Consider the following 13,716-nt stretch of genomic DNA (forward strand, 5'->3'; position numbering starts at 1 on the left):
ATGATTTCTAACATTCTAACACTTGTGGGTATTTTTTTTCTTTTCTTTATAAACACGATCAAGAATAATTTATGATACATGCTCTATTTACAAATACAAAGGAAGGAGAACCTTTTCATAGAGGTGTGAAATTTATAGCAGTGTATGCATGTGTATTAGGTTAAAAAAGGATGTGTCTAGGGCATCTCTAGGTGTGACATAATTATTACACATATAAATAATTAAATTAAGCATAAGAAAATATCCACACGAAATTTTCATGTAAGATCAATGATATATGACTTAGATGTGCAATACTTATCTCACATCTTACCAAAATCATTAAAAAATTAGAAAGATGAGGGTGGGAGGGTTATCCTGCCAAAAGACGAGCACGAATTTTAGAGAACTGTACTGATGTGATAGTTGGGACAAGTCAGGCTCGGTGTGAAGATGAGGTTGCAGGGTTATTTCGTCTCCAAATCGTAAGCGTGCAGCTTCAACATGCAGCGGTGTCGTCGTCAGAGCTTGGAGTAGAGCTGCGGCGTGGACCACTTGAAGAACTTGCCGGTGGGGAGGTCGGCGGGGGGCAGCAGCGCGAGCCCCGCGGCGACGCGGCCGGCCTCCTCGGCGGTTCGCTTGCCCCATCCCCGCGTCATGTCAGTCTGCGTGAACCCGGGGCAGAAGCAGTTGACAGCTACGGTCCCCCGCAGCCGCGCGGCCAGGAGGCGGGAGTAGGCGTTGAGGGCCAGCTTGGAGACCGCGTAGTCCGTCCACACGGCCGGCCACCCGTGATCCTGCCACGTCCCGTCCTTCACCTGCGCCAGGAACCGCGACGCCATGGCCTCGATCTGCTGCTCCGTCAGCCTGCCCTCGTCCAGCAGCATGCTCCTCAACGACGGGTCCCTCACCTTCTGCAAATAGATCAACACACACAACAATTTATTTCGGAAATCTCGGCTACCAAAGCTGCATCCTCTTGCACATGTCCATAGCTAGCGGTTACATAAAATTGCCATTAGGAAAAGCTACTAATATAATTAGCGTCAAAAACGCACTTATATTATGGGATGGAGGGAGTAATTAACTCTCTGTGCGGAGCATGTAATTCGACATTGTTTCAGATGGCCTTGGACTAGCTTGTCACGGTGTGGACACAGGACACTGATGAAGTCATGTGCTATGACAGGATAACTCGAGAGAATCGGCATTGTCTTTGGAAGGAGAGTTAGTGCGTTCAAACTTGAGAGTCCACGGTAGCTTATAGTGAGCGCATAATCAAGCTATTTGCCCCCTTAATCAAACGATATTTGTGTAAACCTCAATAATTCGATTTGACCCGCACAATAAACAAGGTTTTCAGTCATCACTCATCACTGGCAATGGCATGTGCGCTCACTCTTTTAAGTTCCCACTCGCTTGACAACTAGTGCGACATGGCAGAAGAAGATTTGGTTCCAAAATCATTATTCATATAGTATAACCTATGACTAAAACTGAACCGTGTGAACGCGTTATTTGCCTCATGGTGCACAAAACGTGCTAGTGTTAAGCAGGAGACGACAATTACAAGCTGTTTTGCAGCGTCAGAGAACAAGTAGTACAATACTGGTAGTTTACTAAACAGCATTTATTTGATCACTTACATTGAGAAGGCCAAGCTGGGAGCTGAGGTTTAGGATTCGGCTGGTCCCAGAGGATCGACGGAAAAGGGGCAGGAGCGCCTCGATGAGCATCTTGGCTCCGTAGAAGTTCGTCTTGAGGACCGTCTCAGCATGCTCCACCGAGTTGGTGTCGATCTCGTTGAACGATACCGCCGCATTGTTCACCTGCAGCAAGCAAGAGGCTAGGTTTCAGAATCACATAACTCGCGTCAGACTAAGAAAACAAATTCTGAAAGCATGTGATGTGAGGTGCTGGTAGCCCTGGTAGGTTACATCTACCATGCACCAATTCAGCATCTTATTTAGTTTTCCCTTTGTTCTTTCTGGTGGAGCTTTTCCTGTCTTGCTGATATAGGCCTAGAATTAGAAATTGTGCTATGTGAGCTACTGGCCAACTGCTATGCAGCTTTGCCCTAATTTAACTAAACATTCCAGATAGTACTGGTGACAGCTGATGACGGATTAGTATGAACAAATCGATACAGTGATTAAGACAACTAGATTCTCTCTTTTTTCTTTTCTTTTTTTTCGAATGAACTATATTATCTACCTAGTTCAGTAACTTATCCACTCTTATTTCTCCCAGAAGTTGGATTATGATCATGTTTTCTTCCATTCTGTTGAGCAAAAAGGTAACAAGAACATTGTTATAGAGGAATTTTCAGGAACATCAATTCAGTATATAGAAGAAGATTTTAAAAAAGACTGTTTCACATATCCACAAACAAACTAGGAAAAAAGGACGAAAACTCCATTTATATTTTGTGACGTTAGCACAGATATATGATAGAATTCAACGCCGGCCTTCTATGATCGATGATGTTATGATATAGTATAAATCAAATAATGTGTGATGGCCTGGATTGTAGCGACTGCCGCAACTTGCAATTATCATATACACTGGCTCATCTGAAGAACAGCTAGCTCTTGTACTTCGCTGTTCCATCGTCATGGAACACAAGCTTGTGATAGTACTAGTTTGCTCGCCGCCCTCACGTTGCCAGCAACGGGCGATTGCATCGGAAATAATGAGTATCTGCATCGAACTGCATGCACTGGATCTTTGCAATGCTGGTTTCTGGTTTTCTAAAAGCCGAATCGTGTAGCATCTGGCTGTGGACTTTGGACCACACTGCCGATTAATTTAAATCAAATCCCTCAACAGACAACATATTCAAGGATTACTGTAGCGGAATGCACGAAGCATCTTCTGTGCGTGGTTGACCGGCTCTATGTGGTATCTCGATCTACACAAGCAAGAGACTGAAGCTCACATGCAAGCCATACGCATATCGAAATCCTTTTTTTTTGGGAAAAATAATAATCATTGTGATTAATTTGGTGACCTAACAGAAATATTATTGCATGAGTGTTCACCATAGGTACGGTAGTATAAGAAAATTGCCGACCTATTTAAGTGCCAAGATCACTATGGACGACGCTTTCCTACGACGTATATGAAGGGAAAAGAAAAGGTCAGCTGATTACTGCACTTAGCGCCTCGTGGTGTGCCCTAATTGAACCGCTGTTACTGGTGATGTTTTTTTTCGTTTTGAAAGCAATTGCAGGTGATGACTTGGCTCTAGTTTCGGCTGCGGAGTGACGTTTGGGTAATTAGTCTGTTCCCCTCAAACACTACCCTCTTGGAGTTCTTGGTGGTTACAATCTGTCATTGGTTTTCTGTGGGCCAATGATGTTTTAGTTCACGACCATACGTGCCTGAAGGAAACCACCAAGATATACTTCGCCTACATGCCTTATTTAGTATAAACACATTTTCTTTTTAGAAATGGCATACACACATTTAATTTAGCAGAAAGTAGCTAATCATGCTTTGCAAAAGGAGAGATATTAGTGTTAGTGGGGTGCAAGTTGTAAGTTTCGTTTAGTGGAACGGAGTAATATGATACTAGCCTTAAAAAAAATAAAACCCTGATAAATGTCATATGTGTGATACGAGCACATGGCAACTTCGAACATTTTTATAGCAAATTTAGCGACATGACAACTGGTTGTTAACCATGGCAACTTTCTTTTCAGATTTCGGATGTGATATTAATTGTAAAAAATGTTAGAGTCGGAGTATTTCATGTCACACGTGTAACACTTATTATTTGAAAAAAAAAAAGATAGAGTAGCATAATGCATGGTAGACTAGTAGGTAAGCCAACCCCTAAACCTAATTACGTATAAAATTGGGTGGTTAATATAGCTGATTAATCGATTGACTGCTGCAAACAGCTAACTTAGCACACCACTCTTTTTGCCCGGGGTAGGGCCGGGTGATGGCAGCCGACGGATTAGCAGTTTTAGTCTACTCCCTCCGTTTTAAATATAATTTTTTTATAGTTTCTACTATGACATACATATGGAACAAAATAAGTTATATATAGTCTTTTAGTGAAACATCTACTTTCTCGGTTTTGGTATATTTATCTTTTTAGAGATATAAAGAAAAATGTATAAATCCACATTTTTAATTATGTCGATATATATCCATATGTTGTTTCTAATGAAATATCTAAAAAACAAATATTTAAGAATGGAGCGAGTAAAAGATACTTATAGAAACGGAGGGAGTATGTATATATGTATATATCACGGTAATTTAGCGGAGAAGGCGCGAAATAGACGAAATACACGGTCGCGCGCACTCACAAGAATGTCGAGGCCGCCGAAGTGGTCGCGGATCCAGGAGGCAAATGCGGCGACGGAGGCGGGATCAGCAACGTCGAGGCGGCAGAATCGCACTGACTGAAGACCCCTGGCGCGGAGCTCAGCGGCGGCGGCCTCCCCGCGCGCCTCGTCCCGCGCCGTGAGCACCACGGACAGCCCCTGCTCCGCCAGGCGCGCGGCCAGCGCGTGGCCGATGCCACGGTTGGCCCCCGTCACCACCGCCACCGTCTCGCCCGTCCACCACGCCCTGATGGACAACCCGCAAAATTAACCATAACGCAAGACGAAGTCAACCACAATATACACACAAAGCGAATGCGGTGTTGAGTGGAGGTAAATTAAGTCGGTCAGGGAGTTACTTGTGCGGTGGCGTCTCTTTGGAACTCGAGCAGTCCATGGACGATAGAGAGGGAAGGAGGAGCACTGGACACTAGACAGGATTGCCTGGATGGAAAGAGAGGTCAGGTACGGGAGAGCCAAGCAAAGCTTTGGAGTGGGATGTGGAGTGGAGGAAGACAACGAGAGCGGGGTGTATATATATATATAAGGACGGCCTATCCTGCAGTGACAGGCAGGGCAGGGAGCGCGCGCAAGTGGGTGCGTGTGATGGGAATCCTTCAAGCTGTGCTTCCGCTTCGAGGCGAGCCGGTCAACCGAGTTGAGTATGCGCTGCAGCCTGCAGGGGCGTACTGCGTACTGCTAGTAGCGTGGAAAAGGTCCAATACAAATCTTAAACTTGTAGATGAAAATTAAATCATACTATCAATTTGTAATTCTGTAAATTAGCACACCAAACTCGATCCCCTCCGTTTTGAACCTTGAGGACGTTTAGCTGGAATTCGCTGACATGGCAAGTCGGGCCAGCTCATTAGCGCAATGGCTCGGGCGCTCGCTCTGCTTTGATTGCACGAGTGACTCTAACCAGGCGGCTCTGTTTTGATTGCATGAGTGACTGTAGTGTAATCTTTACAGCTGTAATTGTACGGGTCTCTTTGGGCGCGCTTGGATTGACTGTATTTAGATACACATGTATTTAATTTATAGAGCCAGTATCAATTTTCACTTGAAAGCAAAACGACACAGCGAGATGTGTACTATTTACACTCGTATTGCTAACCGAAACGACATCCCAAACACGACCTTATAGATATATTGGAATTACATATATTCCGTAGTCTAGAATATATAATTCATCTTTTACCATATCTTTAGAAAAGGTTTCTTGCCTTTCAAGTCAGTACTGCTATATATACTTGCCCATGAGGCTCAATATAATATCCAATGATTTCATCAATCCCTCTATATCCCTTTTGACAGCGTCTATCGCACAAGTTTCAAGCTTACAAGGCATCTGTAAAAGTAACTCCAATGCACCAACCACCTATTTTGTCCATTTAGATCATTCATACAAAATACTTGACTGAACCTGGCAACCTAAATGGATCAAGTGTCCCTCTTATATCCATTTTATGGTCCATTCCCATTCAAGCTTGACTCAATTATGGCCAGAAATGGATCCGCATGAACAAAAGCGGACGCTCCCATTGTCTATTGTCGTCCACTCGTGCCCTCTCATGTCCGCCCTAGTCCCACGTATCAGCGACCCTGCAGGACCTGGGCCTTTGCCTTCACAACCGCAGCGATAAGGCGCTATTTTTTTTAATATTGCTTTTTTATCGATTTTAAAAAATATTACGTTATTTTGAATTTTTTTTAAAATGTGATCCTGTCAGCCTAGCCAAGACTAATTAGTCCCTATCGGTCTTGGCTAGGCCAATTAGTCCTTGCCGGCCTTGGCTAGGCCGACAACCCTGTTGGCAATGCAAATGGCCACCTATCGGCCACGGCGAAGCGAACTGGCACCTCTTAGCCGATTGCAAATCTATGAGCTAACAAGCCGGACTACGACGGAATTGTGAAAATCTACGGGCGTTTCTCTAGAAGAACTTACCCAGTCGTGAATTCTGAGGAAACTGAACAGAGATAGCTCTGTTGTCGTGGCTGAAGACGCGGATGCAGGTGGGGCTCATCGTCGGCGGGATGAGGGTTGCACTAGGGAAGGTCGGGACGGGGACCAGGTGACGGGATCCGGCGGCGGAGCTCGGCCTCATCCGATTCCTGGCCGGATATGGAGCATGCAATGGCGGAGCTTGCTCCTCAGCAGCCATGGCAGCTCTGCATCAGGAGAGAGGCAGAGAGGTTAGGGAAGAGGAGAAGGAGGAGAGCAAGAAAGGGAGGAGAGGGAGGAGGAGGTCCGGCGGCTCGACCTACTTGTCGCCGACGAGGTCCGGCGGCTGGTGTTGGGTGCAAACGACAGAGAGGCTCGACGCCACGGAGCTCTTGCAGAAAACAGAGAGAGATGAACTGAGAGAGGGAGAGTTGCAGAGGAGCAGGAAGGCAACACGGGGGCGACGGAGAGGAAAAGCACAAGGAGACCTGCTGCTGGCCTCGCGGTCGCGAGTTGCGATGCCGATCGTCGGGCGGCAAGGAGAGGAAGGCGGCGGCTTGAGACGCGCGGTGTCCGGCCGCGGCGTCTTCGGGCACTGAACGCGTCCGTCGTGAGGGGATGGAGCACTCGGTCTTTCCTCGTGAAGCGTGCGGCTGCGGGTTGGCTCGGACCGATCTGGGAGGATCCCGATGGAGAGAGGAGTGGCGATAGGTGGAATGGGTTGGCTGAGATGAGACGCATGCACCTGTCGGCTACGTCGTGGCCGAGAGTGCGAGTCGGCTTCACAACGGCCGAGAGGTTCCAGTCGGCTACGCCACGGCCGACAGGTTCCCGGCCGACGGTGTATTATTCATGTAAATAATTCAAACTGCATATTATTTATAAAATTTAATAAAAAATGTATTGTTTAAAAAAGTTAGTCGATGAGGCCACATGCAGAGGCCCTCGTCGTGCTTATCGGTGAAGCCATCGGTGCAGACCGCCGCCGCACTCACCCGGGAGGCCACTAGCGTAGGTCGACATAAGTCATAACAAAGGTGGATAACGAGGAAGGGAAGCTGCCTCTCGTCCCCGCGTGTTGTCGACAGCTATGCCGTTGCCACCATCGAGACATGGCGTTGCCTTTCTTTCTCAGCCAAGCCATCGTGCCTGGATCTTGCCGGAGAGCAGCAGCCGAGGAGACCTTGGGAAACTCCAGACTACCAGCGGGAATGTGTCGAGGAAATCTCCAAGCCATAATAAAGGTGGATGACGAGGAAGGGAAGGTGCATCTCATCCCCAAGCGCCACCGACACTGATGCCCGCTGTCGCTAAGGACGACCTATCCGGCTGCTCAAACATCGCGCGCCTCCTCATCGTCTAATGTCGTCCACTAGTGCCCTCTCGTGTCCGCCCTGGTCCCATGTAACAACTACCCCGTAGGACCTGGGAATGTGCCTTCACAACCGCAGTGATAAGGCCACAGGCACAGGCCGTTGTCATGCTCACCGGCGAAGCCACCGGCGCAGGCTGCCGCAACGCTCACCGGGGAGGCCACTCGGGTAGGCCGACGCAGCCATAACACAGGTGGATAACGAGGATGGAAAGCTGCCTCTCGTCCCCACGCGTTGCTGACAACCCACAAGCGTATGGGATCGCAACAGTTTTCGAGGGTAGAGTATTCGACCCAAATTTGTTGGTTCTCCAAGGGAAGCGAAAGAATATTCTCAAGTATTAGCAACTGAGTTTATCAGATTCGAACACACCTGAAAGATTAGTGTCTGCAAGCAAAGTATCAGTAGCAAAGTAGTATGATAGGAACGGTGCCAAAAAAGATCTGTTGACGGCAGACTATTCCTAACTGTTGTATCAATGGCGCCAGTAAGTTGCCCATGGACGGGAAATATTCTTCCCAGGCAACGGTGTCGGAAAAGGTCTTGCAACAAGTAACAGTGAAGTAGCAAGGAACAGCAGCAGCAGCAGCAGAGTAACAACAGTAGCAACAGTAGTAGCAAAGTGGCCCAATCCCTCTTGTAGCAAGGGACAAGCCTAGACAAAGTAACGTAGTGAGAACCAGTAATAAAAGACTCGTAGGCAGTGGATCGGTGATGGATGAGTGTGACGGATGTGATTCATCATGTAACAGCTATAACACAGAGAGATATGTAACTAGCTCCCGTTCGTCAATCTAATGTAGGCATGTATTCCGTATGTAGTCATACGTGCTTAGGGAAAAGAACTTGCATGACATCTATTGTCCATCCCTCCCGTGGCAGCGGGGTCCTAATGGAAACTATGGGATATTAAGGTTCTCCTTTTAATAAAGAACCGGACCAACGCATTAACACGAGGTGAATACATGAACTCCTCATACTATGGTCATCTCCGGGAGTGGTTCCGGCTATTGTCACTCCGGGGTTGCCGGGTCATAAGACATAGTAGGTGACTACAACTTGCAAGATAGGATCTAAAACACACATATATTGGCGACAACATAATAGGTTCAGATCTGAAATCATGGCACTCGGGCCCTAGTGACAAGTATTAAGCATAGCCAAGTAGTAGCAACATCAATCTAGAACATAATGGATACTAGGGATCAATCCCCGTCAAGAACTAACTCGATTACATGATAGATCTCATCCAACTCATCACCGTCAAGCAAGCCTACGATAAGATTACTCACAAACGATGAAGAGGAACATGGAATTGTCGATGGATGAAGGTTGATGATGACGATGGCGACGATTTCCCCTCTTCGGAGCCCCGAACGGACTCCAGATCTGCCCTCCTGATGAAGAACAGGAGGTGGTGGCGCCTCTGTATCGTAAAACACGATGAAACCTTCTCTCTGATTTTTTTCCGGGCGAGACGGAAGATATAGAGCTGAGTTTGGGGGCGGTGGAGCCACGTGGGCCCCACAAGCCCTCACGACGCGGCCAGGGGGGGTGGTCGCAGCTTGTGGGCTTGTGGCCCACTGGTCCACCTCCTCCGGTGGATCTTTGTGCATGTATTTTTCTTTTATTCTAGAAAAAATCTCCGTAAATTTTTAGGACATTCCGAGAACTTTTATTTCTGCACAAAAACAACACCATGGCAATTCTGCTGAAAACAACGTCAGTCCGGGTTAGTTCCATTCAAATCATACAAATTAGAGTCCAAAACAAGGGCAAAAGAGTTCAAAAAAGTAGATACGACAGAGACGTATCAACTCCCCCAAGCTTAAAGCCTTGCTTGTCCTCAAGCAATTCAGTTGACAAACTGAAAGAGACAAAAGAAAAACTTTGACGAACTCTGTTTGATCTTGTTGTTGCAACTATGTCTAACTCATATCCAGAGTTTCAGTAAGATCACAAGCAAACCACATAAGCAAATGACATCTAGGTATCACAGTAAAATCATATCAATGGCATAATCAACTAGCGAGCAAATAATAATAAGTCTCAAACGTCAACACTTCAATCAAAACAACATGAAGCAGTACGAATAGATGGTATCTCTCTAGCTCTTTCTGAGACCGCAAAACATAAATGCAGAGCACCTTCAAAGACCAAGGGCTGACTAAACATTGTAATTCATGGCAATGAAGATCCAGTCACAGTCATACTCAACACAGTTAAAAGCAAAGCATAAAAATGATAGAGGTGCTCTCTAATTGGTGCTTTTGTAAGAGGAGGATGACTCAACAGGAACATAAATAGACAGGCCCTTCGTAGAGGGAAGCATTGATTTGTAGAGGTGCCAGAGCTCAAGCTTTGAAAACAGAGATAATAATTTTGGGTGGCATGCTTTCATTGTCAACGCAATGACTAAGAGTTCTCAACATCTTCCACGCTACACATGCTATAGGCGGTTCCCAAACAGAAAAGTAAAGTTTTGACCCCCCCCACCACCAATCAATCACACGCCACGGCTAGCCAAATCCTCGGGTACCGTCCATACCAACATCAATCCTGGGGGAGTTTTGTTTGCAATTATCTTTTCGATTTGAGCATGGAACTGGTAATTCCAATTACCGGCCCCTTTCTCGTGAATGATAGTGAATAAACACATATCGAGGATAACACGCCTAGCATGGAAGATACCAATAGCCCCCTGTCACCACATGAGCGGTTCGGGCATGCAAAACAGATTATTTATTGAAGATTTAGAGAGTGGCACATGCAAATTTACTTGGAACGACAGGTAGATACCGCACATAGGTAGGTATGGTGGACTCATATGGCACAACTTTGGGTTTATGGAAGTTGGATGCACAAGCAGTATTCCCGCTTAGTACAAGTGAAGGCTAGCAAAATACTGGGAAGCGACCAACTAGAGAGCGACAACAGTCATCAAAATGCATTGAGATTAACTAACATTGAGTGCAAGCATGAGTAGGACATAAATCACCATGAACATGAACATCATAGAAGCTATGTTGATTTTGTTTCAACTACATGCGTGAACATGCGCCAAGTCAAGCCACTTGAAACATTCAAAGGAGGATACCATCCTATCATTACATCATAGTCATCTCAACATTCATGTTGGCAACCAAGACAAACCATTATAAGCTCCTAGCTAAGTAAGTATGGCATAAGCAACTATGATCTCTAAGTTGTCATTGCAAACATGTTTCTTTCACAACAAAGCTGAACAAGGAACAGTGAGCTAGTCATATTTACAAAAACAAAACAGAACGAGTTCATACTAGCTTTTCCAGGCTCAGTCACTTCATCATATATCGTCATTATTTCCTTTCACTTGCACGATCGAACGATGTGAACAATAATAAGAGTGCTCGTGCATTAGACTAAAGCTGGAATCTGCACGCAAACACAAAGGAGAAGACAAAGTAATATGGCTCTTTGAAAGCTAAACAGGTATGCATACAAGAGCCACTAAACATTGTAACCAATATCTTCTACCTTGACCCAAAGAAAAAGAAAACTATCTACACGGGAAAGTTCCCAATAAGCAAAAGAAAAAAAGAAAATCTTTTTGGTTTTTCTCAAACTAGACGGACACACGAAAAGAAAACGAGAAAAAGAAAATAAACTAGCATGGTTGATACAGTGGAAAAGTGTGAACACCGGCTAACAAAGTGAAAGCATAAGCAAGAATGTAAAGTCGGTGAGAACACGTACTCCCCCAAGCTTAGGCTTTTGGCCTAAGTTGGTCTACTCCCATGGATGGTCCTGGCGAAACCCAAAATCATAATGGGGTTATACAGGAGCACTGCAGCTACTGCCTGAATAGCTACCTCGCGGAGACGAGCAACCTTTGCCTCCCTCTCATAATCCTATGCCTCTCCTCTGGTTATGTAATATCTCCGTTTTACCTGGAAGTCAAAGAAAGTAGGAGCAGGAAGGGTAATATGGAAAACACGCTGCTGGTTAAATATCAAACGGTATAGGAGGGATTCGTCATCCCTCTCAAGGAACTGGTAGCGTGTCAAAGTGACGCGGTCAAGGATAGCTGTATGGAGCGGGGGATCTCCTTCGCGGATGGGTACTCCAAGAAAATTTGCTATGCGAGTGGCATAGATCCCACCAAAGAAATCCCCTTCAATAGCATTCTTATTCAGCCTCCTTGCTATTATAGCTCCCATGTTGAAGCTCTTGTCACCCGTCACTGCGCTCTTAAGGATACTAAGGTCGGGTGCACAGAGGTGACAATGCTCAATCTTGCCATTAATGCATCTGCCTATGAAGAGGGCAGAATAATGCAAGGTAGGAAAATGAATACTCCCCATGGTAGCTTGCGTAATGTCTCTAGTTTCTCCAACCGTAATACGAGAGCAAAAATCTCTAACAGAAGATTTAGGAGGATCATTGAGGCTACCCCAAGTAGGTATTTTGCAAATTCTATTGAAATCCTCTAAATCCATGGTATAAGATTTACCATAGAGATCAAACAGTACTGACGGCTCACGGCCAGCTGAAAATTTGAATCTACGAACAAAAGAGGCAGTGAGAGCAACATATTGTTCACATTTATCGGAGATGAATTCTTCGAGTCTGACGTTGTGAACAATTGCATCAAACTCATCTTTGAAACCTGCCTCAATCATAAATTCATCAGAAGGCCATTCACACGGTTGTACCTGCGCGTCCCTAGGTTGGTAAGGATCAGGCTCCCGAATCGCGAGACGAGGACCTCTCTTGCTTGAGGAACCACCATGAAAGTTTCTCCGAAATATCTTCCTTTTCTGAAATTTTCAGTGACCCAAAGGAAAGGTGAACAAGGTTCAACTAAACTAGTACCAACTACTCCCACAAGTGCCTAGAGACCATATTACGCATCAAAACTACTTGGGACCAGCTAGAATCAGCATGCAAAGCTCAAGAACATGGTCACCAAGGCAGCAAAAATACGCGGAGTATAAGGCACTAGAGCAAAAACTAATTGGACCAATGGAGGAGTCACTTACCAAGGAGTAATTTCCCCAAAACAGTTCGGAGAATGGTGATTTGAGCAAAGAGATCGAAAATCCTAGCAAGAGGAGCAAGAACGCGGGTTTGAGCTGCGAAACGGTTTTTTCTGGAGGTAGGAGAAGCGGATGAGAGCAAGAATGAGTGGAGGGGGTGACTGTGGGCCCCACAAGCCAGGGTGGCGCGGCCAGGGGGTGTCGCGCCCCTAGGGCTTGTGGCCCAGTGGTGTGGCCCCCAGACAGACTCTTTGTCCGAGTATTTTTCAAAAAATCCAGAAAAAATCATACTTGATTTTCACAGCGTTTGGAGAACTTTGATTTTCGGGGTACTTTTCTACTGGACGCTAAAACAGAAAACAAGGGAAACTAAACTAAATCTATCATTTTTCTTATAAGCAACCGAAAGTGAAAGCTTAAAACATAAGTTCGTGAATCCTTGATTCATCCATCTCATGGTCATCGAAAGAAATCCGTTAGTGAGGTTGATCAAGTCTCTTTGACAAACCTTTTCGAATCGCAAAAGAGAACGGAGAATTTTTGAATAGTCACTAGGTCATCTCAATGGGGATGTGTATCTCCCCAACAAGCAAATCATACTTCATCTTGACACGAGGAATAGGGCATTCAAAGCTCCCAATAAGAATCGATGAAGTTTTTTCGATAGCATTGATGCAATGTACTCGATATTGTTTCTTCGGAAAGTGCAACATATGCTCACCGTTGACATGGAAAGTGACATTGCCTTTGTTGAAATCTATAACAGCCCCTACAGTGTTTAAAAAGGGTCTTCCGAGGATGACAGCCATGGCATCGTCCTCGGGAATATCCAAGATAACAAAGTCTGTTAAGATAGTGACGTTAGCAACCACAACAGGCACATCCTCGCAAATGCCGATAGGAAAAGCAGTTGATTTTTCGGCCATTTGCAGAGAGATTTCAGTGGGTGTCAACTTATCCAGTTCAAGCCTACGATAAAGAGAGAAAGGCATAACACTAACACCGGCTCCAAGGTCGCATAACGCAGTTCTAACGTAGTTGCCTTTAATGGAGCAAGG

At 45.6% G+C, this 13,716-nt stretch overlaps 1 protein-coding gene across 1 annotated transcript; it reads right to left on the reverse strand.

Moving 5' to 3' along the window:
* Positions 1–254: 254 nt before the first annotated feature.
* LOC123404624 ((+)-neomenthol dehydrogenase-like) lies at positions 255–4,847 on the reverse strand. The gene is made up of 4 exons (XM_045098565.1): positions 4,679–4,847; positions 4,302–4,566; positions 1,626–1,808; positions 255–893 (listed from the first exon to the last, which is right to left on the reverse strand). The coding sequence occupies exons 1-4, from the start codon at positions 4,714–4,716 to the stop codon at positions 501–503; spliced, it is 879 nt and encodes a 292-aa protein (XP_044954500.1). The 5' UTR covers positions 4,717–4,847; the 3' UTR covers positions 255–500.
* Positions 4,848–13,716: the final 8,869 nt, after the last annotated feature.

This window comes from Hordeum vulgare, chromosome 6H (assembly GCF_904849725.1).
Source record: "Hordeum vulgare subsp. vulgare chromosome 6H, MorexV3_pseudomolecules_assembly, whole genome shotgun sequence".
NCBI lineage: Eukaryota > Viridiplantae > Streptophyta > Magnoliopsida > Poales > Poaceae > Hordeum > Hordeum vulgare.